At 40.9% G+C, this 27,247-nt stretch overlaps 5 protein-coding genes across 10 annotated transcripts; 2 read left to right on the top strand and 3 right to left on the bottom strand.

Annotated features, from left to right (window-relative positions):
• The first annotated feature begins 16 nt into the window (after positions 1-16).
• Positions 17-13,975, top strand: LOC100122022 (oxidative stress-induced growth inhibitor 1). Of its 4 annotated transcripts, none has more exons than XM_001605578.6 (7): positions 17-690; positions 9,849-10,030; positions 10,991-11,469; positions 11,632-11,864; positions 11,951-12,204; positions 12,278-12,697; positions 12,855-13,975. In XM_001605578.6, exons 2-7 carry the CDS (start codon positions 9,976-9,978, stop codon positions 13,091-13,093), a joined length of 1,680 nt encoding a protein of 559 aa, XP_001605628.1. In that variant the 5' UTR covers positions 17-690; positions 9,849-9,975; the 3' UTR covers positions 13,094-13,975. The 4 variants fall into 4 exon arrangements, with proteins under 4 accessions (XP_001605628.1, XP_008204328.1, XP_008204329.1 ...); XM_008206106.4 differs by lacking the exon at positions 17-690 and adding an exon at positions 7,052-7,202; XM_008206107.4 differs by lacking the exon at positions 17-690 and adding an exon at positions 7,075-7,248.
• Positions 13,976-14,022: 47 nt separating this feature from the next.
• On the bottom strand, positions 14,023-16,315 carry LOC100122008 (syntaxin-16). Its single transcript, XM_032597317.1, has 5 exons — positions 16,025-16,315; positions 15,689-15,907; positions 15,403-15,610; positions 15,071-15,327; positions 14,023-14,983 (listed from the first exon to the last, which is right to left on the bottom strand). Exons 1-5 carry the CDS (start codon positions 16,103-16,105, stop codon positions 14,774-14,776), a joined length of 975 nt encoding a protein of 324 aa, XP_032453208.1. The 5' UTR covers positions 16,106-16,315; the 3' UTR covers positions 14,023-14,773.
• Positions 16,316-16,424: 109 nt separating this feature from the next.
• On the bottom strand, positions 16,425-17,291 carry LOC116738516 (LYR motif-containing protein 4B). Its single transcript, XM_032597319.1, has 2 exons — positions 17,088-17,291; positions 16,425-16,835 (listed from the first exon to the last, which is right to left on the bottom strand). The coding sequence occupies exons 1-2, from the start codon at positions 17,168-17,170 to the stop codon at positions 16,655-16,657; spliced, it is 264 nt and encodes an 87-aa protein (XP_032453210.1). The 5' UTR covers positions 17,171-17,291; the 3' UTR covers positions 16,425-16,654.
• On the top strand, positions 16,574-19,051 carry LOC100121975 (probable phenylalanine--tRNA ligase, mitochondrial). The gene is made up of 4 exons (XM_001605527.5): positions 16,574-17,382; positions 17,474-18,192; positions 18,264-18,556; positions 18,635-19,051. Exons 1-4 carry the CDS (start codon positions 17,369-17,371, stop codon positions 18,923-18,925), a joined length of 1,317 nt encoding a protein of 438 aa, XP_001605577.1. The 5' UTR covers positions 16,574-17,368; the 3' UTR covers positions 18,926-19,051.
• Positions 18,989-26,843, bottom strand: LOC100121956 (probable phospholipid-transporting ATPase IIB). Of its 3 annotated transcripts, XM_016982561.3 has the most exons (12): positions 25,175-25,514; positions 24,702-25,014; positions 23,737-23,881; positions 23,384-23,656; positions 23,063-23,305; positions 22,803-22,991; positions 22,129-22,721; positions 21,461-22,043; positions 20,766-21,385; positions 20,518-20,684; positions 20,230-20,433; positions 18,991-20,145 (listed from the first exon to the last, which is right to left on the bottom strand). In XM_016982561.3, the coding sequence occupies exons 2-12, from the start codon at positions 24,752-24,754 to the stop codon at positions 20,012-20,014; spliced, it is 3,204 nt and encodes a 1,067-aa protein (XP_016838050.1). In that variant the 5' UTR covers positions 24,755-25,014; positions 25,175-25,514; the 3' UTR covers positions 18,991-20,011. The 3 variants fall into 3 exon arrangements, with proteins under 3 accessions (XP_008204324.1, XP_016838050.1, XP_008204325.1); XM_008206102.4 differs by lacking the exons at positions 24,702-25,014; positions 25,175-25,514 and adding an exon at positions 26,241-26,843 and having other exon boundaries at positions 18,989-20,145; XM_008206103.4 differs by lacking the exon at positions 24,702-25,014 and having other exon boundaries at positions 25,175-25,585.
• Positions 26,844-27,247: the final 404 nt, after the last annotated feature.

Raw genomic sequence — 27,247 nt, 5'->3', positions numbered from 1 at the left:
CTGCCGATGCATTTTTTTTTGCTTTGGAGGCGTATAGCCCTGTTTACACGGGGTGACGATGCAAGGAGGGATTTTTTTTTACTTTTGCGTGGGAAAGATTTTGTTTGCGCGTGGATTATTGGGGTGGTGTTTTGTGTAATTTTTGTTTACAAATATTGAATATATCGTGAAATTTCTCGAAATCGATATTAAGTTTGCTGTATACAGATTATGATTCGTTTGCTGCAACATATAAATACAATAACAATTACAACGATGAAGATCGCTATTTTTATTCTTTTGAAATTTTCAAACGAAAACAAATCAGTCCCTTCAAAAATCATTACTTCGAATCCCCTTCACTTCAAACGCTACCTCCATCTGTCCCCCTCGCTTCGAACTTTCTTCCTCCATAGTCGCTAAAACGTAAAACCCACAGACAGTTCCCGCTCCTCAGCTAAAACAGTCGCTCCGCAACCTCTCACCTCCGCCACTCGATGTCGCTAAAGTCCATCCTCTCCTCGCACCAGCCAGCCATCCCTCAGTGAAAAAAAGTAACCCTGGCAAAGATCCCCAACAAACGCATCGTCGTCGCAGCTCCGCATTATGTCACGTTGCCGACAATCGCGTCAACGTAAACGGAGGCTCGACCATCGTCGTCATCATCGCAGCGATATCATGAGCACACTTGATCAGCTTGTCGTCGTTGAGGTAAGTGCGATGGAAAAGTTTTCTCCTCGTTTCCGTGGAAAATTTAGGCCAATTTCCCTCCGGGCTATTATCGACGCGCCGGCTTTCATGCCTCACGCGTACATGCTGCGCATGCAGCGAATAACTCAATGGACGAGTATACACACGGAAAAAATGGTTGATAACGGTAACAAACCGCTTGGCAAAATACGCGCCGACTATTTTTTTGGTTAACCTTACCAAGTACTAGGTATGTATATAATAAAATAATTGGTAAGTTACCTGCTTTTTTGTAACATTTAATCAAGTTATTGGTAAGGCTAACCAGAAAAATAGTTGGTGCGTATTTTGCCAAGCGGTTTGTTACTGTTTTCAACCATTTTTTCCGTGTAGTGTTTCCCAACGTCGCTTATCGATCCGCTACTCGAGTCGCTATGTTGTTTTTCGGATTACACACTCGCGCGTGGAAAACTGCAGCGGCGGAAATTGATTTTCCGCGAGTGTAAACACGCGCGCGGACTTCCGAAAATATACGCGTGAATTATCCAATGAGGCTCTATAATTAGAGCGTTAGACTCCTCCACGCGCGAGCCTCTTATTTATTAGAGCGATATTTCGTCGGTTTTTCAATGCCGCCGACGAGAGAGCTAGTCCACGGCTCGGAAAATTGCGCAACGAGTGAAAAACCTTTGGGCCACTGTCCGCACGCGTGCCAAGTCCGGCTTATTACACGCGTCTGCGTTCGCTCGACTCTGCAGTCGCGAACACGCTGGTGTACTTATTGCGTTTTGTGCAACAATGCGAAATTTTCAAGTTCGACTGTATGTAGTAATATACTTTTATTTTGAATGTATAATTACGTCGGTGTCGTAAATTAGGTGAACGAGGGGATTAGTCTTATTCAGAGATCGATTAAACCAGGAAACTCCATAAAATCCGTGACAGCTTGCATAGACCGGTTTTACAGACGTGTGTATAAGGAGACACGTGCTAGGCAGAAACGAGGATATTAAAAAGTTTTATGGCAGCTGTACGTATGCAAATTAACGAGCGCATATAGAAATCGTTGCGCTTTATCAGCATCTGCATCATCGATGTATCTATAAAACAGAGAAGCTCTATATAATTCTCGTTTCCCGAATTTTCCGGTGGGATCACGACTACTCGGTAAACAAAAAACGACGTTTATACGAAGTAACAAAAAATTAACTCTTAAAAAAGTAATAGGTTAGGCGAGTTTGATATATTCCGCAACAAAATGACAGATAGAAAAGAACTGAGATCAATCAAACAAAGTCAAGTTTATTATATTTAATCGTAATGAACCAAAGAACAACTCTCAAGATAATTACTACGTCACTTGCCATGCCCGTTTCATTGTACTTATAGTGTCTGTATGACGTTCTAATATATATAAAAAGAAAATTTAGTTGTTCACCAATAAACAAAATGAAACGGGCATGGCAAGTGATGTAGTAATTATCTTGAGAGTTGTTCTTTGCTTCATTACGATTAAATATAATAAACTTGACTTTGTTTGATTGATCTCAGTTCTTTTTTATCTGTCATTTTGTTGCGGAATATATCAATTTTTTTTTAAATTGTTTAGAGTATTTCATATTCAAAGTCGTAAAAATAAAATATAAGCATCTTTAACACCATTCGACCACAGCTTTTTTGTAACATTTTTATTACTAAGATGAAATCACTGATTGTTCTAATATACATCACCCTCGAATTATTTCTACACCTAGACACCAAAAACCACGGTGTGAACTACCCAGACTTCGTTATCGGCCACCCTGTGCACCTAGACGCCGCCCTTAAATGATTTTTACACCTAGACACCAAAAACCACGGAGCGTACCACCTAGACCTCGTCATCAGCCACCTTGTACATCTAGACACCGGCCTTGAATAATTTTTACACCTAGACACCAAAAACCACAGGGGCTAACTACCTAGACGTCGTTATCGTCCACCCTGTACCTCTAGACACCTTCCTCGAATGATTTTTACACCTAGGCGCAAATACCACGGAGCGCCACCTAGACCTTGTCATCGGCTACCCTGGCAAGCTAGTTACTGTTACAGCTCCGGAACGCAGAGTATGCACTGGCAACCTCTTAATTCAAAATATCGTAATATATTATTATATTTTCTTGAGAAAGCAATTCTCATCTGTATATAGCTTTGCGGCCAACTTCACAGTCCTAACACTTCTTGCGGCTAACTTAACGGTCCTTTCACATTTCGGGCTGAAGAAGAAAAACGTAATTTTAGCATTTGTGGATTATACACTGACATATTATAAAAATAAGCATCCTTTTCACTAATATTTATGTTGGAAATCATAGTTTAGCTCAGAAAACATACTAATAAGCCAAAAAATCTTACGAACAGTACCAATAAGCATTTTTTTCTGTATCATGAAAAATCCGAACATCAAGTAAATAGTGTCACGGGCGCCGCGGCTTCGTCTGCTTCTCAAACTCGCTTTCGTGGCGCTACCGTGCCACTTGATTCGTATTGTATATGGAGATAAGATCGACATCGTCTCGGATTACTTAAACATTTGTAAACAAGCGAAGATAAAGCGGACCAACATGAGATAAATCGGGGAGACAATTTTTCGTTGAAATAGTGCGTTTGAACAGCTGTCATTAGACCTTGCACGCTGATCATATAGCTAGAACGTGTCTGTCATTCCCTACTACTGCAATGAAAAAAAAACGATGACTCTTAATACTTCTGCAGCTGTGATGAACGAGCGATGAAAATTTTGTCTGGAAAAATAAAATCAAGCGCGGAAGAAACCAAATCGAAAAAGCGCCGGTGTGCGACGGTTTTTGCTTATCTCTCTGAATAAATTATAACGCGATTGTGCGGCATAAATCAAAATATGAAATTACGCGGTATAATTAGCGGAAAATCGGTACGATTATCTATGTACGTAGATTCTCTTTCTGAAATCGATATCACGTGCGCGTCGGGGCGTGAAGTACGTTTCAAGTTCAATCGCGACAAAAAGCGCGTACTACTTGTCGCTATGCGACTCTTTGATTGAAATATAATAAAAAAAGGTTCAAATACGATTACCTTCGCTGCTGCGCATTAGACACGCTCTTGTAAGTGCGCGATTTTGAAAGAAAGGAGGCCACCTCGGGTTTTAGGACGCAAAAAGAATTTATCGCATACGGCGATGCATTTCTGCGATGTCTATCACCGCTAAATGGAAAGAGTCACGGTATACGCTCTATATATTAGCGCAGCATTAGCGATAAGCCGCGTGATGTTTATACCAGATAAAAGTCACGGTGTGTATTTATAAAATCTATCTCGCTTATATAAATTCCCATACGCGAAAAAAGCGCTAATCTTTCAGTGTATACGACGTATAGCGAGCAATCGATGTGTACGTATATAGCGATGAATAATTAATAGAGCAAAAGCATCGGGTCGCCTCATCTTTTAATCCGCTCGCGCGACGGCGTCTATCGATCGCCCCTCGCTATACATCGTCGTGATGTCTTTAAGCCGCGAGTCGTCAATAAAAGACGCGCGACGCGGCGGGACTGCCTTTTTCCATGATACTTTTGGCTCTCTGTATATCTATGTACATTCCATGGAGTGTAACTTGCACCAATTAGGCTAATTCGCCTCAGCGGCGCAATGACGCCGTCGTTTTCCCGGTTTTGCATACTTACACATAGCTGCGAGAAAAAATCGCTCTTGGTGATCGTTTGGGAGAAAATTGCGTCGATAGTTGGGCAACTCTCGGATCGGGTGTGAATAATTTTCAGAGAGAAAAATCGCGCGAGCTTATACTCGCGACTTTGTAATGAGCGCTGATGCGCGTTTCGCGAACTCTACACTTAAGCATAATCTCTCGCGACGCAGTTTCGCAAGAATAAAAGATTGTGCGCTGCACCATCACGAGCTTTGCTCAAATTATAATTAACGAGGTACATTATTGTATTTCACATTGGCGCTGATGGGACGCACTGAGCTCAGAGTTTAAAAATACCGCGCTCAAATCGAAGGAATTTCAAGCTCGCGTTATCGGGTTTCGCGCATAAAGTTCACGGCTGCAGATGATGGCACACAGGGAAGAAAAAGCGCTATCGCCCGCGTTGTATATATTATGCGAAAAAGGAAAAATTTCAAGACACCAGTGCGTTGGCTTGAATGAAACGAGATTTTTTTCGTGAGCGTGTATAGTCTCGCTTGTGCATTATCGCGGGTTTCTCCGATAAGAGAGTGAGCGGATGTAAATTCAAGACAGTCACGGTTTTCGTAGACGGAAAAAACTTGAGATGCTTCCGCTGCGTCGAGTAGCTCTATGCTATTGTGTCTCAAAATATTTACGTTATTTACGCGCACTGTTTACCGCTGTGTATTAATTAATTTCGCGTTATAGCTGAGCAGACGGTGCGTGTCGGCGCTCGATTTTCCGCGTCTGGGATTATTTTAGGAATATCAAACCGGTCGCAAGAGACGCGCTGCTATCAAATTCGAAGATACCTCCTCGTCTTTTCGACCTTTTCGGTGACTTTTGTTTTTTCCACTCGTATACGAGGCATTCATAGGATTTATCTTTCGCAGAATTAGACGCTTTGAAGCGAGTGCGACGTACGATTATGGCTCCAGAAATAAACTCTCAAAGAGCCGTCTTCTTTAAAAATAAATTTCGATCGTCGTACCGATATGCATAATAAATAAAGTCTCTTCTTTGCACACACGTGAGCGAAAATCAGCTGTTTACTCCGGGAATGCGATCAGGAGAAAAAATCGAAGAGGCTCCGCATTCATACGAGTTTAACCGGTTTTTTTTTCGCCGCTCGGCTGAATGAACAGCGATAGCCCCTCCGACTATTGTGCAAGATTTGCTCTAGCGTACGCGTTGACACAACCGCGTGACATTTAAATTAGAACAGCTCTCGCGCGCGCTCGGTATATATCTATTATAGAGCGAGATTCGGAGAGATAAGCCCTCGTCGCGCCGACGTCGCAGGTGGTTTTTTTTTCGTGAATTCGTACATTATGTTCGAGTTTTACGTGGGCTCGAAGAGTCATCCACGTGACAACGCACAGTGTTCTCAAAAGCCGAAAAAATGTTTTGTTCGTTGTGTAATAGGGAACCAAAAAAAATGTGTTGCCGAAATATCTAACAGTATATATATATATATATATATATATATATATATATATATATATATATGTGTGTGTGTGTGTGTGCGTGTGTGGGGAATTAACATTGAAAAGATTAACGAAAACGTTTTTACGAAAATCAGCGACTTTTCCCAATTTTAAATGGCTAGGATCAAAAGTTATAAGGGTTTTAAAAATGGTAAAAATCGCTGATTTTCGTAAAAAATCCAAGTTTTCATGATTTTTTGCTATTTTTAAGCCTAGACAACTTTTTACCTAAGCAACCATTTTTAACTCACCAGCTCTCAAATTAAAGCATACTTCTGATACTTTGATCGTATTAAAATACAAGTTAGTCTGGTAGGTGTGCCCTGAAACTTAAATTTTTTTCACTCGGATTTGCACATATATATATAGTCAGATATTTCGGCAATACACTTTTTTTGGTTCCCTATTACACAACGAAACCTTATAGAATCGATTTAGCCGTAATTTCGAATGTATCAAGACTTTTGATCACATTTTCGGCTTTCGGGAACACTGTGCGACGGCCCCCTCGACCTCGAAAAAGTCAAAGAAACAACTGCGTACACTTTGGAGATTGAAAAGTTTTTGTATTTTTCTCTTCTACGAATCCGCTCCCTATCTCAGTCAGTGCTTATTTTTAGATCGTCGCCGGTTGTGAGTAACTATCCCTTTCGAAAAAATGCAATTCCTGAGAGAACTCGGGAACCCCCCAACACGCGCTGACTCAACTGCATCGACTCACGCATAATATCGCGAATAATCGTCTTTCTCTCAGTGCGCGCAACGAAATGATGCAATTATTTAGGCGACTCGTCTTTCTCGCTCTCGTGTGTATTATTTTAGGCACGTGTTACGAGGATAAGCTGTAACGCTAGTCTAGACGCTCGTCCGGAATATACACTCATTAATCCCCGCGCCGATTGAGATTATTAACGCGGCGATGCCTCCGACGAGACAATTAACGAGCCTTAACCGATTAAAACAACGAGAGACGAGGATTACGTCAGCTGAGCGCCCTTAGAGAGTCTAATAGAAGTGCAGATGCATCGAGAGAGAAAGAGAGAGAGAGAGAGAGAGAGAGAGAGAGAGAGAGAGAGAGAGAGAGAGAAGACGATATTCGCCGGTGCGTGCGCGCTATGTCCGCGCGCCTGCAGGGGACTGTGACGTAGCCGTGTATTCACAGTCGCGTAGTAGTACTTAGTACTACAATACACTGCGCGCCGGAGACTCGCGCACCGCAGTAGACCGGCAGATCTCGAGGCGCGTGGATCGCGTCTGTGCTTCGTGTGAACGCTCGAGCCGGCTTTTTTCCATTTTAGCGCACAAGCTTTTTGCGTTGCAAGTTGGAACGAGAGGTTCGTTGGAATTTCATTTTCTCGCAGTGCAGCAATCAGTTCCCGGGTGTGTTATACGATATAAGTGTCACGCATCGATCTGTTGTTGTATTGGCTTTTTGTCGAGCGTCGTCGCGAGTTCGACGACACTATACTCGGGGATATTCGCAAGTCAATCGACCAAGAGGCCTGTGCGTGTGTGTGTGCGTGTGATGTTTAGCTCCGAAATCGAGCTCGACTGATTCGATGACAGTCGCAAAATCGTTCGCTCTCGGTTACGTAACGACGCGGATCGAAAAATTAAAAAAGTCTCGATCGCGATCACCCCGCGTGTGAAATAGATGAGAAGAACCTTATTATTATCTCGCAATAACGCGCTTGTATTTTTCCCAGCCGAAGCGTCGAGGAAACGACCCCATCCGCTTTCTAAAATCGCCATCGCCGCGCCGACGCCGCTGCACCGAACTGCAAAGAACGTTCTACCCTCTCACTTCCGCGTTTCGGATCGTGTGTCGCATCCTCTCACTCGGATCTCCTGCGCCAGTGCTATATACATACAGCTCCGATAAAGGGAAAATATCGACGTCTCTCGATTTCCAAAGTGACAATACACAATAAGCCAAAGCTTCGTACATAAATAGAAAACAGCTCCGAAGGGAGAAGTGCACGGACACGAGGCGCTTGGGCGGCGCGAGTCTGCGCAAATCGCCTCTCCGTGCATTTCTCTATATACTCTTCTCCTCGCGCACTCTACCTATATACGCGCACGGACTGCGCAGAGATAGAGTAAAAGGTGGTAGGTGCGAGGCCGCGTGACGTCGTATTTATTGAACGGCTGTGCGAAACCGTGACCCGCCGGTCTGTATACATCGCGGACATACACGTTATCGCGCACGCGACTCTCTTCCTTCTTGCGCTTTTATACTTATCCGCTTCACAGCTGTGAGATAGATAGATAGATAGAGAGAGAGAGAAAGATGATCCGAAAAGGGAAGAACCGCGTGAGAAGGAATAAGGAACGAAGTGTGTATAATGTGAATGATGACTCGTTAATGGATGGAAAATTTCACTCGCGCGGAAAAACGTTTCTCTCTCTCGTGCGCCGCTGATAAATCGCGGACTTTTTATCTCGCGGTTATGTGCAGTATGCGTGTATCATCGGCGCCGGATATACTCTGCTCTGTTTTCTTTTTTTTTATGCAAGAAACGTGTAGCGAGCGGTTATGCGATCGGCGGATATAATTGCACACGCTCGTCGGTCGGTGTGATTTTTTTTTTTTGGTTCTCGAAATTTTCGCGGTGAGAGCTCTTATGCACCGCGGCGGAAGACGCAAAAAGACGAGACGTTGCGTCATACGATCCCTTCGCGGAAGCTTCGAGTGAAGATGATGATTCGGTGGCCAATTAGCTATTCAGACGCTTTGTAGCTGTGGATTATTGTACCCATTGTCATGCGAAAATTGCAATTAACGCGATAACTCGCGGCTCACTTTGTAGAACAGTCGCTCGAAACCGGAGTTCATACGCGTGTACGATTACAGTCGCGAGGAAGAGAAAAAACATGCCCGCGGGAACTACTCGTTACGGCGTACACATGCGCGCTCTTGGCTTTTTCACGCTCATCGCCTTGAAGGGCTCTCCCCCCTTTGTGTTCCTCTCGTCAGTCGTCCTTTTAGAGTCGAGAGCCAGTGTAAACTTTATACACGATTCTCACGGCGACTAACGAGTTGCAACTAATTTTTTGTTTTTTAAATTACGTCGTATATAGTCGACTCGAATTCGTAAAATGCGCTAACAAATTGAATACCTTATCGTCAATGAAGAGGCACATTTTTTCCCGATGCTTCGTAATTTTTACAACCTCGAGATAGTCATAAAACAAACCATTAATCATCGATTGCAAAATCCTGTATCGACGCGCACGTGCGCCGCGATTTTCCCTAATCGACTCCACTCCGACTAACGCACTACCTGCATGCATTATAAAAAAAAACATACGCACACGCGTCAACTCCTTATCGTTATGTCACCGCTGTTTGATCAGAGACTTCTCCTTTTATTGAAGTATCCCGGCAGCAGCGAAGGCCAACCTTTCACTCTCCGCTTGATGTGTGTATGTACAATTTACGCGCGGAGGGCAGCGCACAAAGAGAAAAATTACGATCTCAAGGTCGCGCAGCGCGCGGAGAAAAGTGCCGGTGCGATTATTTACAGATCATCGATGGAGATTACGCACACACAGGCTGCTAGAAAATTTGCATTCCGAGAATTATACATCGCGCGTTTGACGCGCGCGCGCGAGAATCGATAAGCTCGTATCTATACTCGCTTTTTCGCTTAGTCACACCTGCATGTAGATACAGGTACGCACACGATCGAGCCTTTTCGCCGTATCATCGTACGTTACGAATTATATACATTGTACGAAGAAGATAGGACGTTCGGTGTGTCGCAGAGCGACGCAATCTGGGAGTGCATGAGTGTAAATAAATAAACAGCGGCGATCGGGGAAATCGAGCGCGCGGAAGTAGCGCTGATAAGATCAATCATAATCGCGAAAGTCAATCGGGGATGATACTCGCGCAACTGGTGTATATATAACGGCGTGACTAACGAGAATATGACTTACTCCCTTTTTTATCCCTCTATCTCTCTCTTTTTTTTCAGAAAGCAATATTCGTGATCGCTCGTCTGATTGGCGGAAAGAAGAGAAAACGCTCGGCGTAAAGATAAGCGGTGGCACTGCTTGTGTATATAAACACTGACCGTAAGCGTCTAGTAGAATTAATTCAAAATGCAGCAAGTCGACGAGCGCCTCTCGGATGTTTACAAGGACGTCGTTGTAATAGGTGAGTCGATTGTTCTTTTTTGCTTTTTTTTTTGTCGGTGAGCAAAAAATAGGTAATTTTCTTTGATGTTGCCGCCGGTAGCACACGTGCTATTATAAGGCGATGACACGACTTCCTGCAGAAACGAGCGAACGTTGTAGAAACACTGCAGAAATAAAAGTCGGCTCGTAAAAAAAGCTGTTATTGCTCCTTGTAACGTATTAACAATAAATGGTTTTCGTAATTGAGCTGTGCAACTTCGAAGGACATAATTCTTAGTTCGGCTCCGGCAGTTTTGACAATCCATCAATAATGGTCATGTGCGTGGTGTTGCTAGTTTATGATGGAATAACCGATATTAGAGGATTAGTAATTCACTCGATGTAAATCTAGTGAATCACTGACGTCGGTGCTAACGAACTTAGCGCTGATTCATGCACGATGTCGCGTAGAACAGATGCCAAAGAGACTGGATTCGTTGGATATTTATAAATTTCAATCGCGATCGAGCTAGACTAGAACGACTCTTTGAAAAAAAAGGGTCGTGACATTGGAAATGCGGCTTATTGTGTCGCTTGTGCTCTAGAGCTATACTCGGTATGTCGCGGTTGCGAAACTCGCAACTAGAGCTGGTGGAATTGAGATTCTTGATTTTTTTTTTCTTCGGAGCAAATAGAGACGAGTCACGAGTTCTTTTTTATTTGCTCTCGTAAAAGCTAACAAATTCTGCTTTGAGTACTCGTAGAAATGTTTTCGCGTCGCTAATAGCGCGAGAAGGAGGAAAATCATCTTCGAAAATCCACAGACTAAATGAAATATTCGTCGCTGCAACGCTTCGTCGATGATGCGTGCGCGGTATCAAATTTATCTGGCGTCCCTTGCCAAAACCTATCGAGCATAAATTGCTCAAGAATGCATAACTTCACGGCACCCGAAATACAAACGCTTATACAACAACGAGCGCCTTATTTCATTTTCCAGGCAATGGCCCAAGCGGTATCTGCCTGTCCTACCTTCTGGCAGGAAACTGGCCACATTACACGGGAGCGGATCACCCTGGCGACGAGATGTTGACAGCCCGTCTTCGCTACAGCGTCGCCACGCAAACCCCCACGAACAACAGTCCCGAGGCGAACGACAGTCCAGAGTCGTCCTGTCCAGCCTATAAACTTCAGAAGAGGAGCAGTGGTCCCCGCGAGAAACGCCAGAGCGACGACCCCAATCACTGCTTGGCTCGATTCTCGAAACCGGAGAATCTGGAGACTCTTGCCACTGGTTTGGAGGGCAGGAACTCTGGGAAGCCCTTGTCGTTGCTGATGGACCAGCTGCAGCATCCTTGTCTCGATGCCGGACTGGATCTGCCTTCGTTGCTGGACTGGAAGAGTCAGGAGGAGCACGAGGAGCACAAAGTGGTGGACCATGTGGTGCTGGGCAAGGGACCGCCTGGCGGAGCTTGGCATGTGAGTTTCAGCAAAAATTAACGTATTTTCATCATCCTGTGAAGCATATCAATTGGATCTTAATCTCGATTGAATTCATATCCGATGCATCAAACAATCACTTCTCGCGATCAAAACAAAGCAGCAGAAATGGAAAAGTAATCTGTATCTTATGACCTACAGACCTTAGATCCAAACGTCCTGACGATAAGTCTGAACCGATGGATGTCTCTGCCAGGTTTAGACCTCAGGGACTGGGAGTCGAATCTCAGTAGCCAGGAGAGAAAGCAGAAGCTTCCCTACTTCAGCGAAAAGACGGGAAACGGCACAAAGTCGACCAGGGTACCTATCGGTACCGTGGCCGCCTACTACAAAGATTACGTACTCAAGCAGGGGCTTGAAAAGTATTTTCGATGGTAGGTCGATCAGGTCATACCTTAACACAAACCTAAACCTGAATAGAAGATGCTAAATCAAAGGATCGTCGGTTGTTCGGTTACAGTGGCACAGTGGTGACATCGGTCAAACCCATTCCAGGTGTACCGAACAGTGCGAAGGAGTATGGATGGTTGGTTCAGGGTTACGAGAGCGAAACTGACCAGCCCTTCGAGTACAGGTGTAAGAGGGTGGTTCTAGCCACTGGTACCACCGACTCGTCGAACCGCCTTGGAGTTTCTGGGGAGGAGACCTACAACTGGGTCACTCACGACTTCAAGGACTTCGAGAGGAAGTTGGATCGGTTTAACAGTCCGCTAAGTTAGTATATCCAACACACGATTCATTCAAAGCTTCGTTTTCATCTCTCTAAACAAAGAACCTTCATCCACAGGGACAAGCCTCCAAATCAATGACCAGTACGACTTGGAAGACCTAAAACCAGCTATCGGGCCGATCCTGATAATCGGCTCAGGCCTCAGTGCAGCGGACGCGATAATGGCAGCGCGTCTCAGAGGCATCTCGGTGATCCACGTCTTCAGGAACAACCCGAATAAGCCTGACAGGAAGAAGAGCCTTGACAAGCTCCAGTGGCTACCGGCATCCATGTACCCGGAATATCACAAGGTCTACGAGATGATGGGAGACAGGGGCCGACACTACCCGCTGTACAAGAGTCTACCTGATCACGTGGTTGTTGACTTCAGTGTTGGGGCGGACAAGTACACGAGGACGAAGACGAGGATGGTGACGCTTTGTACGCCTCAGGGAAGACTTGTCTCGTACAGGGTATCTTTTGCCGCTGTGTTCATTGGTGAGTCGGAGTTTTTTTCCCTATGGTTGTTATAACTACTTTCGACTTGATTTCTGCAATTAAAATTATTTGCTCTATTTGCCGCACAATGCCCCGATAAAAACCGTGCGCCAGCAGTAGCGCGTGTATTAACACTCTCGTTATCTTTCGCATTCAGGTTCAAAGCCAGATTTGTCCTATCTTCAAAACAGTGGCATCGGCCTGGGTAAGACACCCGATAAGCCGATAGACAGTCGTTCGAATCAGATCGACGTGGACGTCTTCACTTATCAGGTGAAACGAGCCCCTAGAAAAGGACTCTACGCTGTTGGACCCCTGGCCGGCGATAACTTCGTCCGCTTCATCCTCGGAGGAGCTTTCGGCATCTTCGCCAACATTCTCAACGAGCCCGAATGAATACTATATATATTTACTCTGAAATTATCGCAAGGATAATTATTAGATCATTAACATATATACAGTGGAATGTGAATCGTCGCGTTAAATGCGACGACTCTATAGTACACCATCTCTTCAGGAACACATGTGTTTTGTATGATATGCATATATAGATTTAGATATTTTGCGACAAATTATCCGCTCTTGAGATATACATATATGTACTAACGATGATCACACGTTCTGCGAATATTTTTATATTATACTTTTTTAAACAAGAAGACTCGTTTGTCACTATAAGGCATTAATGAAGATCACTTAAATCACTACACTGCGTTCGAAGAGTATTTTAACGTTAGAGATGATATCGCAAGGAGATGAAAAATATTTGCCTCGGTATCTTTTTTACTCGGACCTATAGAATATCAGTATCCGACGCGATAGGGTGTATATTGTGTACTTTTAGAATATACGCGATTTCTACGCTGGCATGAGAGAATATATAGGCAGCTTAGAATATGTATATCACTTCCAGCCTTATGAAAATGACACTCATGTTGATATGTTGAGCTACGTATTTTTTATCCGGGACACGTACTTTACGGAAGATTTATTAGCGCGATATAACGATGATGATGATGATGATGCAGAACATGATACGAGAACAACTGTAGTTATAGAATTACATAATTATAAACAATCTGTGATATGAGGTGCGTTTTCTGTAATACACATTTACGCGACGAAGCGTGTACGTACATTAAATATCTCTTCTAGTATATGTCTGTATGAAGCTGCAGCATTGTTACTACAGAAAAAATACTAAAAGCTTAATCTTGTTAAAAAAATGACTTGATTACGTAAGCTAATAAATAAATTGAGATATTTGTTATAAGCGAACGTTTTTTCCTCCTCTTTCTGCCCTTTGTGAATAATTACGAAGTTTATTTATATGTAACATAAACATATTTATATTTCCATTCAACATCGTCATCTTTTCTTACAATTGATAATTTATGTTTCACGTTTGTACACGAGGTATGCGTTATATTCAATATAGTTTTACATCTCAATGGTATTCACCAGAATATAGTTTGTTTTTAAATACATAATGGAATTCTCGTAAGGTTGAAAGACACCGACGACATCAATAACAACTAACTTCCTTAAAAAATAAAAAGAAGTACAGCTATATAAGACAATAATGTTTTAAGTAAAAGATCAGTCTGAATGTAACGTAGCGTTTCCACCTTCCTTAAAGTATATCGCGTATTTTGTTCGGACGATCCTAAAATTATGACTAAATGCTGTTTTTGAATTTCATATTCCTCAAACCGTAAGCGCCGTTACCTTTGCATAAAATATTCAAGCTATAGCAGCTTTAAATTATTTTAAACTTAGTACATAGACTGCATTATTTGCTCTACATCTGGAATTATAATGTATATTATATGCGAATATGTACCAAATTATATTTCCACTATGTAGACGATAAAAAGTATCCGAGATCCTTCGCGGAGTTCTAAATTCTAAAAAGTCTATTTTTCAAACGTTTAACTTAAACGTTCAATTAAAAAAGCATTAATCTTCCCTGTTACGTTAAAAAAAGTCTATGACTCTTTTAGTTTGAGTGGCTTTGACTAAAGAACATAAGATAAAGTTTCAAAAATGTACAGAAATGATAGAGTAAAACTGTGACTAAGATTTGAATATGACATAAAAGAATATTAATGAAAAGATTGATCCTATAAGTATCAAAATGAAATACATTTTACGATTACTTGTCTTATATGACTCTGCTTTTTTCAGTTGTTGGCACCCTTCTTGTACTTGGACTTGAGTTTGTTCCATGTTATAATCAATTCTATCTAAAACAGTTCCTTGATCTTGCACCATAACCGCGAGTTCCTGCGCAAATAATTATAAAAGTAAGTAAATTTTATTTTTCACGATTTGTTTAATGGAATTTTTATTAAATTGAAACAGATAAGTCACCTTAAATACATTTTGAAGCTCCGAAATACTTTGAACAATATTTTCTACCTCCTGTTCCCTTTCAACTGCTATTCTAATATCTTGCTCCACATCGTCAAGCTGGAGGAGAACATGATCTTGACGCTGTTGTCCTTGCCACATACTTGAAGTAGGTTCACTACTCGTGGATTCATTAAGCCAGTAGTCTGTTTTATTCATCATGTTAAATGGTTCATCATCAAAAAATAGCCTATTTCTCTCTTCTCTTGAGTTTATTTCTAAAAAATAGTATACATCGTTCTAGTAAACTGCTTTAAATTAAAAGTAATTTATAGAAATGGGGTTGTAGTAACTTTGTAAATAATCCTGTTGTGCTGAGCGATAGCGCAATCCTAATTCTTGCAAGGCAGAAGACAGAGCCATTACTGCACTTACTGCAAGCTGCTTCTCTGCATGCTTTGTTTCATGTTTAGCAGCTGATCTGATTGTTTGTACTTGTCTAAATCCACTAGAAAATGCTCTACCTATCTCACGAGTCAACTGTTCCATTTGGCGTTCTTCCTAAAATTAAAACGTAAAAATGCATTTACAAGATATTGTTGAAGTGATAAATTTTAGTTATAACAATATTGATCTTACTTGGGAGTTGTCATCTAATGTAGGCCTGGTAAGTTGTTTTGATTGTAATTCTATTAAACTATCTACTTTAGTCTTCAAGCGACTGAGAATATATTGTGTTTCTTCTAAAGAATCTATCCAAGGCGGAGGAGCTGTATTGCCCAAATTTATACCTCTCAATTCCACACCATCTGAACTTACATTTTCTGGACCGACAAGGGCCATTCTATCCGATAAATTCTGGGAACATGAATTATTTATTATAATGAATGATTCAATGCTTAACATCTTACAAAATAATCAATACATCAGTGGTAAATATTTTTTAAATTGATAAAGTAAAGTTTGTTTATTTACCTGTTCTGCATATATATGTTTTGTTTGTAAGGCATTGTTTCGCATAATAATAAAAGCTTCTGTTAGGTTTCTAGCTGCCATTTTTAACGTTCAATACTAGCACTATATTTCTAAACAATAATTGTTCACATCTGCATCTAACTAAAAACTGAACTGGTCAAGGCAGCCGTGACGTTAATTCTTAATGGAAAAGACATCTGTCAAGCAATAAATAGAAAAAGACAGTCAGCGATAAAAAGGGATGGACATTAACAGCTGATTCTAGTAACTTGAAAAGTCCCTATTCAATACCAACACTTAAAAATTATAACTAGGATAGTTAAAGAAAATTGATTTAAACACATAGCACAAAAAGTCATTATTTTTCATTGAACAATTGAAATAATTGATTAAAACAAAATTTAATAAAAAGTAAAAGATTTTATTTCAAAATCATATCGACTATGTAATATATTAGAAGAGACATTTTAATAAATCACAACTAACTTTTATTAAATAATTTTTAAGTATTTTCAATATCGTAATCGTTCATCCTTTATTTACACAAATAGTCCACGCATATACCCGCAGAAGTATACACTGCTGTACCTTGCAACAAACAAATAAACGTGCGGCAGTTCCATATCTTTCCTATTTCTGATTGACCTCTATCACAAGCTTATCGGTTTTGTACAGATTTCCAATGGTCACTTGTCTTCTTAAAACATCGAGGGATTCCAATCCCCTTTTGTAACAATCGTCGATTTTCGCTGGATCTTGCAGCGATTTATTTTGTTGAAATTCGTATCGAATTTTCCGCAATGCGTATTCTCTGGAAAATATGAATTAAAGGGTGTACTTATTTGTAATAAATAAAACCGATGATATGATTTCGTTCTAGAAAGGAATGTTGCAAGATGTTACATAGTGTAAATAAGTATTAATTACATACTGCATTGTAGATTGAACATGACTTTTAGGTTAGAACAAGTAAAACCATTTAGTTCAACCAAGAACGCGAAAGACAGATATAAACGAAAATTATAATAAAGCGAGAAATAGACTTAATTATTGTTTGATATACCTGTAGTTATAACTGCACCACTTCTTACTTTCTTTTATTAGATTCCGATAAAGCTCTAAAATTGCTGTGCGACTACACGCCATGTTTTCATCTAGGTTGGCACTACTTGCGTTGTTCTTTGGTCGATTTTTGAGTACAATCGCGTCGACTGCTGTTTTTTGCTCAGCCTTTGCGATCACACCGGTAGAGAGAATATTTGTTATGTTTCTGTTAGAAAATATAATGTGCTGATGACAGTGATTTAAACAACCGTATTTTTGTTTGCATAACAAATTGTCAATATGGGAATACGAGTGTGAGTTAAATGACAATTTTGCTATTACGACGTTATGTATTTGTACTGCGATTATATTCATAGATATACAATATTTGCGTTTTTTTTTCAGGTATCGTATTCTGCTAGCTGCAGAAAAATATAAGAGGAAAATAATCTGTAGAACGTATTCCACAGCCCCTGAAGCGAACAAGTCTTTGGGATCCATAGAACTGCTGGGACAAAAATATCCAACAGACGACTGGACTAATATAACTCCAAAAATCATTTCCAAATTGGGCAAGAACTTGCATGTGACCAAGAATCATCCTCTCTCACATGTCAGACAGTGCATCGTCAACCACTTTTACAGAACTTACAGCAATCGTGTAGGAAACCCTTTATTCAGTGTCTATGACAATTTGAGACCAATCGTCACCACTGCTCAAAATTTTGATTCGTTACTGGTGCCTCCAGATCATCCCAGTAGAAAAAAGAGCGACTGCTATTTTGTAAATCAGGAAACTTTGCTAAGAGCTCACACCACTGCTCACCAAGCTGAACTGATTGCAATGGGCCTGGATAACTTTCTAGTTATTGGTGATGTTTATCGAAGAGACGAAATTGACTCCACGCATTACCCAGTTTTCCACCAAGTTGATGGTGTGAGACTATGCACCACAGAAGAAGTCTTTCAAAATGTTAAGGATTCTAACAAGTTGAGTATTTTTGAGCACAGAGGTGTTGAAAGTGCTGATAAGCAAGCATGCCATTCCTTGGAGTCGGTTAAAATTATGGAACATGATTTGAAGCAGGCACTTGTTGGTTTGGCCCAATCACTATTTGGCAAAGGTAAATATTAAAAAAAATATAATCAAAAATCCCAGCTCCACCATAAATCTTATTTGGTTCTCTGTCTTCAGATATCAAGTACCGATGGGTAGATCAGTACTTTCCCTTTACTCATCCATCTTGGGAACTAGAAGTTTTTTTCAATAACAATTGGCTAGAGGTACTTGGCTGTGGAATAATTCGTCAAGAAATTTTACAGAAGGCCGGTACTGTGGATAGGATTGGATGGGCTTTTGGTCTAGGTCTTGAGAGGCTTGCCATGTGTTTGTATTCTATTCCTGACATAAGACTATTTTGGAGCACTGATCCTGGTTTCTTAAATCAATTCATTACTGACGATGTCAATAAAGCAATTACATACAAGGTATGTTCTATAACTACCCATGTACATTAAATTTCAACCATAGGTCCAAGCATTTCAAATTATACTTATATTTTTCAGCCTGTGAGTATCTATCCACAGTGCTACAATGACATCAGCTTTTGGCTACCTCAAGATACTCCATACTGTTCAAATGACTTTTATGATCTTGTTAGAGAAATTGGAGGAGACATGGTTGAGCAAATCATGTTGATTGATGAATTTGTTCACCCAAAGACAAAAAAGGCTTCCCATTGTTACAAAATTGTATATAGACATATGGAGAAGGTTCTCAGTCAAGAAGAGGTAAATCAAATTCACAAGCAAATAGAAAAAGCAGCTGCAGAACAGCTAAATATAGTGATTCGGTAACTCCATTTCACAATTGGTAATTCATGATTTTGTAATATATTGTATAATAATTAAAGACATAAGAACGAATATATTATTTTTATTTCTCCATAAATTAATTACAAATATATGATACATTAAACAAAACATGTCTATTAAGAACTATTTCATCTATCACGTTTCACCATGATTACAATCTCGCCGCTACGTGCTTTTAAGTCTATAAAAGACGCATCTTTTATATTATAAAAACTGTTTTATCAGTATTTTAGGGCTCTGTTTCTACGGCAATGATATTATTTCATTTATAAATTTCATTATAATTTGAGCAACTTTGCAAATTCATGTGTGATATTCGATGAATGCCAAAACATCTTTGGTAGTTCAACCGTTTGTGAAATTATGCAAAGTTAATTAACATTAACTTTACAAAGTGTAACATTGATTAAACGTTACTTGTAAAATTAATATTCCGTTGTAGTAATATAAGTTTGCTTGCTAGGGTTTCCTTAAGTGTTATATCTTTTCTGTTAATATATATCATTATTTCTGATAAAGATATTTATCATTAGATGATAGAATATTAAATACAAAATATGCTTGATAAAAAAATCATGTCAATGTTTTTTACATAAGCGGAACAGCAATCGGTGTTCACTTTTACGCCATCACAGTCTGTTTTCTCCGACATTTGTACACACGTTATTCATTTCTCTTCATTTTCTCCAAAGTTATAAAAAGTAATATTATTAATAAGCTATAATGATGTGTCATGAATGATTTGACCATGTATGCATATGTATAGAACGTATAATAACTTCTAAAAATAATGAATCGATGATGGAAGCCGTCCAAGTGAAGCAAATTATTCAAAAAATCAATCTCCCGCTTTAGTAATTGCACAAAATACTGAAGAGTTCAAACTTTATCACAAGCAAATGTAAAATCAGTAACAAATGCCATTTTATGGGCACAGTGTGCTTTTTTAAAAACGATTGAACAATTAGTTAATTGCATCGTTGATTTTGAAGTTATTAACTTCTCGGAAATCTCGCGTGTCCAAGGCAAAAATAGATAATTGAGTTTCTTTCATACTGCCGATGATTTCTACGACAACTTTGTGTAACTTGGCGGGGAAAACTTTTTCCTTAGAAGCTTTAGTATGTAAAGGGGCAGACAAGATATGAGAGTTATAACTACTACTTTCCACAAGAAATCTACCGTTTTAATGAACTCAGCATCTGGAAAAACAATTTAAAAATATTAATCATTATAAAATCTTTTTGAAGTAGCTGCAGCATCAATCTTCAAACAAAATTACTCACCGAAATAGTCTTTTAGAACAACCAATGATAGCATGTATAAGGCCAAAGAAAACACCTCTGCAAGAACCATTATGTGATGCCATGTTCTTATGGTCAGAGCAACCATGATCAATTCGGTCAACACTAATGCCGAAAAGCTGATAGCGACAATATGGATAAACTCGTCTTCAAACATGATTAATGCACCGTACATGATGACGCCACCTGAAATGAAAAATCGTATGCTGCTGAATTTCTTAAAATACATCTTGGCGTTAAAACAAAAAAGAATAATCCCTGTTTTTTTACCTTGATAGATGCTTATTAAGACCCACATAAAAAATGTTTTATAGGACAAAGAACGCCCTTTACTCAAATCTTTATAGAGCTCTGGGAAAGTCAGTGCAATTTTTCCGGAAACATCCTTATCCAAAACGAGAGAGAAAACAGGGAACATTGTATATATCGTCGCATATCTGTGAACAGTATTGAATAATGATGTTAGTACGCTAAGCGAGACACGAGTTCACGGATGACTGGTTAATTTGAATACTTACCCAACCATCAAGAAACCTTGATAGAGCGGTACCGACGAGAAGTAAAACACTGCAGAGAACACCGCCTGCATTGTCGAAATAATTAGACCACGATGTATAACAAATTGACTTAACGCAGCAGATCGTTTGTAGCTTCGTCTACCGTGCACCAATAGCAAGTTCGCCAAGTGACTGAACTGTTGAATTGAGAAGTCAGCAGCTAACGAGGCTTGTCTACCTTCGAGACCTTCTATACCTATACCGGCATCGGCTGACTGGATCATCGAGACGTCGTTGCCACCGTCTCCGACAGCTGCAGTTCTCTTGCCAGTATGCCTCTGTATCAAACTAACTACTTCGGCTTTCTGCGTAGGCGAGCAGCGGCAGCAAACTACGGCTGGAGAACCACACGCAAGCTCCAAAAATTCATCTTCGTAGTACTGTAGGCACACTTCGAGAGAATCGCCGCTTATGACAAGAGCGCAATCTTGCTTCTTTCTAAATATATTAAGCTCCAAATGAGCGTCTGTTCTAGTGACCACTGATTTAAAAACGTGAAGACCTTGCGTACGCGAAACTAATCTAGAAGATTTGGCGATACACGTCGCGGTCTCCAATTTATCTCCCGTCAACATCCAGATCTGTAAGAAGACAAATTATTATTAATATTGTTCGTTGCGTTTGATTAAACGTATACCGAGAAAATGATTGATTACCTTTATTCCTGCATTTCGCAATGACTCCAATGTTGACCTAACTTTGTCTTGTAATTTGTCTTCGACTCCTGTGACACACAGTAATTCCATTTCTCTTTCGAGACTTTCGATTACCGCAGCGACTCTAGATACACGATCAGTCACGCACATTCTTGCGGCATTGTATCTTGCCTCGAAGTCTAGATATTGCTCTTCAGTTAGATTCTTTTTAGCTACAACAAGAGTTCGGAAGCCTTCTCTAGCCATGTTGCCACATTCTTCCTCAAGCCAATCGTTGTATTGTACGATTCCAGCCATCACAACGTCAGCACCTTTCAAGTAAAAAGTGATTTCGTTCGTTGTTTCGTCTTTAACGATAACCCCCATTCTCTTTGTTTCGGAAGTAAATGGAAAAATTTGCAAAATCGTGTAGTTTAGCAATTTTCCATTTGGAGCTTTGAGTTGCATAGTATTTAAATCTCGTTTTACTAGGGCTAATCCTACTTCCTCAGTCCACTTGACTAGTGCTACTTCATCTGGACTAGAAGCTTGATAAGTAAGCCCTTGCTCTGGAGGACAATAGCTTTGTTCTGCTTCTGGTTGACTGAAAATTTAAAAAAATTCGTTAGTCCTCAAAACAGAATAATTATCAGTTTTATAAGTAATTAAGATTAAACCGTTGCAAATACCTTTGCACTGAACTAGTTTCAACCGTTTCAATACTATCTGTATCTGTAAGTTTGCTGGCTACATCTTTATTGTTAACTTCGTCATAAACAGGTGTAACATTGTGACACAAAGCTAAGGCATGAACTGCTTCATAAACTCTTGTATTTTCTGATCTCCTGACTTTTCCGGAATGAGTACCGGTAACTACAACTTTTACTGGAGAAGACTCGGAATCCACAGTATAGAAAGTACTCAGAACGGACGATACGTCATCAAATGAGTCTTGTCCGTAAGAAATAGTTCCCAAATGTAATTTCTTAAAGACCATTTTATTTTGCGTTAACGTTCCAGTTTTGTCACTCAGTAAATAAGATATTCTACCGAGCTCTTCAGGAATCGTGGTAGTTCTTACAACAGTGCCAGCAATGTCCTTGTCTCTTTGTATGCACCATGCATAGAACGTTTTACCCATGTCCAGATTTACTCGAAGACTGATTGGAATTATGTAGGAAAATAGCAGTACAAAACGGAACATGTAGCGATACCACGGGCCGCTAAATCCTTTCAGGCACATCATAACTAAAGCTAAACCAATTACAGCGCAGAACAAAACCTAAGCAATAAAATTAGCAGCGATTAGTATTGCGATCAATTTTCAAACTAATTGGATCAAACTGAATGATTTTTACCGTACCTTTGTTAGCTGATTGATCTCTTCATCTAGCAAACCGACTTTCGATCTTGGAGCAGAATGGTTCATCAATGATCTTGTTTCTTGACCTGTGTAAACAACAACACCTAGGGCTGAACCTGATGCTATCGCCGTGTTTGCCCATAATGTATTGTCAACTCCAAGACTTTCTTCACTGCTATATCCATCATACTGTGGCGATAAATGTAAATTAATTTTTACAATCAAGTGTGTATAAATGAGTGGATATTTTCAATACTTACTCTTGTAAAAGTACCGATGAAACTGTGAATATCTTTCTGTGGCTTCTCCACATAAAGACTAGCTTTAATATCAAATAGTTGAGCATCTGAATCTAATTTCTGTGTTGTTGGTACTGCCAAACGTAGTTTCCAGTCCGTCTCACCATCCAGTTGATCAGTTCTCACAAAGCAGGCTCCAGATTTCTCAGTTGTCCTCAGCAGAACAAGATCAGCAGGTACCCTTTGACCTTTCTCTACAATGACCTGTTTAATCGAAATGATTCTTATTAGCATTGAATCCATTTGCTGAATATATCAGCTTTTCAATCAAGGTAACCATACCAGATCTCCAACTCTCAATTTTGAGCTTGGCACCTTCTCCGGTGCACTAAAACCTTTGACCAATCTGTGATATTTCTGACCATTTACTTCTTTGTCCCTCTTGTACCTTCTGAAGTCATCCACAGCTTCTCTACAAAGCGTCACTGCCAGAACAAAGCACAATGGTCCCCAATATGTATATAAATATCCAATTCTAATGTCTGGTATAAATTGAGAAATAGCCATCAGTAGAAAATATAGATTAAGAAAGAATTTGAACTGTTGAAATAGAACCTAATGAATGGAAAAAATAGAATGTCAGTTTTTTGTTTCATAAGAAAATCTGCTGTTATGCAAACATATGGGGTACAAACCATGGGTAAGAAAGTGATTATGCTATATTTCTGGTTACGAATAACATTTGTTGGAAACTTTTCATACATGGGTTGACCAATTTGTATAGTCCTTGCTCTTAGCTCTTTCTCTTTGCAGCATCTTCGCCACATCCATGTGCAGCACCTGTAAGATAATATCATGAAGAAATTGTATGTGGAAAGAGAAGAACAAAAATAAGGCATCGGGAATACACACTAAGTATTCCTCATGTTAGAACTTGGCATTAAACAAAATACAATACAATGTTTAATAACCCTTAGATAAAATGCGTGTCACAACAAAGCATTGGTGATGGTAGTGGCTTTTACAGTATTAACAGTAATAATAGAAATAGTGATTGTAGTAATCATAGTAATAGTAAGAAGCCATAAAAATACTATATGGGTAAAGAAATAATAAAGATGTTTGCATTAAGGTCTCATGGCAACTCGTTCGCATGCTCGGTACAGTGAACTAACAAGATATACCAAAAGAAATCTAACTTTTGAAGATAGATTATCAGTGACATGACGTGTTCGATAAAGCTATTGGTGAATCAGCGCAAAGATACCCAAGAGTACACATCACTATGTGAATCACATAAGATGTTCAATGATAACTCGCAAGGGGGTATAAATTTGCTTTCAAATACAGACAATATCTACAGGATGGAGATCTTGGCATCTACGGTACCAACAATCAAAACAAGTATACTTGTTCAACAGTGTCTACAGAGTCGACTTGCGAACCGAGTGTGCATGCACCTAAAGCAGAGGGTAAAACCTTCTGAATGTGCACCGATCCCCTACACACATATAGAGAGAGTACAGCGCTATGAATAAGTAAAATAAAACACTTGGTTGAGAAAGTATAAGTACAGATGCGAAGTGGAAAAAAGGATAATAGGCAGAGAAGTATATAAAGTATAGCATATTAAAAAAGTTCTATCAAAAAAAGGAATTACAGTCGTCGAAAGAATCGGCCAAGGGCCGCTCGGAAACGTCGCAGTCTCTCCATCGATATGGTGTCTGTGTGTGTGTATATATACGCTTTTTCAGTGCGCTCTATAGCTGCACATTTGTACCTATATACGTATACATATACGCGGCGGAGGACCTTAATATCACCCTGCACACACGCGCAGAGACACAGAGCAGCTCTAGACTGACGACGAGCTTATAATGCACTGCAAGAGTTTATTAGGCGGAGTTTGTGTGTGACTCAGAGGCTCGCACCTCACTACCTAGAGACGCGCGAAAAAACCTGCTGCTGATGGGCTAAAAGACGTAGAGTCATAAAGATAGACAGAGACAGACAATATACATGTATATATATATATATATATAACGTGCGTGTATTATAGTCTCGAGTTCGCTGTGTGTAATCGATTACTGACACACGGCTTCTCTCTCTCTTTCTCCTCTATAAATACGTCACCTCGTCCACGAGCTGCCATGTCGCGGTTTGCTTATCAACGGTATATCCTCCTTCGACAGACGAATCATGTTGTGGCTCTGATTCTCCATCTCGAACATTCAGGCACACCTGCGGCGGCCCCGCAAACCGCCCTTTGTAACTTTATACACCTCAAGATGATTATCCCGCAACGATGTCTGCGTTACACTCTTTTTATTATGTTGTATGTTTACACACTGTTTGCCAGGAGAGGAGGAGTCGCGCGATCGCGACTGCGGAGGCGGAGAGTTTTTTTTTATTGATAAACCAGCGCTGCTGCAGCGATGGCGTTTTAGCCAGCTTCGACTCCGCGAACACACATAGTCAAAGATATGACGTCAGATCGACCAGTGTCAAACTCGCTCGGCCATAGAGGACGCGCAGTGCGCAAGACGAGCCTAACCATATGCGCGCGAATTTGGCGATTTCGCGAGCACGCGTTTTCTGCCTCGACGACGGATGATAATAGTTGCGTTTTTTTTCCTCTTGAATTTGATTTGTTGCTCGTTGTTATTTCGAGATGTTTTTAAATAGCCGGTATTGTTTTTGCGTTACAATAGAGCGCCTTGTTTACCTCGCGATACACAGTGCACGTCATTCGTGTTCTACTTCTAACCTATAATTCACGCGAGGAAACGTAAATTTCGGGGGGGTTTGTGTACAAACAACGAAATGTTGGGAACGTAAGTATACTAGCAGAACGGACGCAATCGCCTCTGTGATAAGGGGCAAACAACTGTTCGGATATACGCTTTCTGGCCTCTGGAGAGTTAAAAATAGGAGAAGCCGCAGTCCAGCAGCAGACGACGGCGAGATTCCGCCACCGAAATAAACACCGCGCGCGTCGGCGAAGTGACGTCAGTCAAGCCGTGGCCCAGATCCATCTGGACCTCTACAAAAAAAAAACACCGCGCGCACACAAGAGCGATTACGTCCCGGGCGATTATCAGCTGATAAGGGGCCAGAAAAAAACTAACCTACAAAACCACACACAACAGCGTAAAACGACGTGGAGATGACTATACTTGTGTGAAATAGTCAGACTCACCCACAGAGTACGTGCTTGAAGAAGGTTGAGCACTTGGAGAGCCTCCTGTGTCGGTTCCTGTTCCCGGCCATCATGCGGATGCTATCCTCGGGCGGCTGCAGGAGGTAGTCCGTCTCCTCGTCCATCTCAAAGTCTCTCTCTTCGGTGTTTAGCCGCAGCGGCATCTCCTCTAACCTCATCGTCGCGCCCCGCATCTGGATCGACTATTATTATCAGCTCCAGCTTCTGACGATGATGATTCTCCGCGGCGATCGAGCGCCAATTTCCCGCCTCGCGACTCATCAATCTCCCCCGAAATATAGACTATCGTATGCTGCTGCTGCTGCTGCTGCTGCTAAGTCCACTTTTATCGTCTCGTAAACAAACACTGATACACAGCGGCGGCGGCGGCGGCGGCGGCGGCGGACGTCTTGCTCGGCTGATCACTACTTCGACCGTTCACTTTCTCGCTCATAGTAGTATCGTACCTATAAGCCACAGCTGGATGATGCTTAGTTGTTGCACGACTTCAATTCGTATGTAGACGAACTTTGCTCGGCGCAGCTTATCTCTCGCGCGGAATTCAGAAGCGTCTTGGGTAAGATATTGTGCGTTTTTATCGGAGAGGCGGAGCAATGTGCTACTTGCGCGCATAGGTATATAGAGCGAGGCTCGATGCACGCGCCAGATATCGATTGCGCGAGTGTGTGGGTGGCGCATTTTGAGAGAGTTGACGCGCCGGGGAGTATGCGTGCGCCGCGCCTAGATTTTCTCGAATTTGGATGTGTGCGCTGATCGTGTCATATATGGGCCTTTTAGGGTTGCGCAACGTTGCGTAAGGACTCGACGTTTTTAATTCAGCGATATGCGGGCGGGGTTCGGGGAATAAGATGAAGCAGTGCAGCAGCCTTATCTACTGTTGCGAAACGCGGTGCTCACGACTCGCCGCGCAGTCGGCTGAATGGGCTTTTATCATGCTGCATGCGAGAATAGAATTTTTTTGTTTTTTCATTGTTATTGTTTGGAGA

The sequence above is a fragment of the Nasonia vitripennis genome, chromosome 2, assembly GCF_009193385.2.
Source record: "Nasonia vitripennis strain AsymCx chromosome 2, Nvit_psr_1.1, whole genome shotgun sequence".
Taxonomy (NCBI): Eukaryota; Metazoa; Arthropoda; class Insecta; order Hymenoptera; family Pteromalidae; genus Nasonia; species Nasonia vitripennis.
The sequence above is the reverse complement of the archived record's forward strand: the minus strand, read 5'-3'. Positions and strand labels throughout refer to the sequence as shown.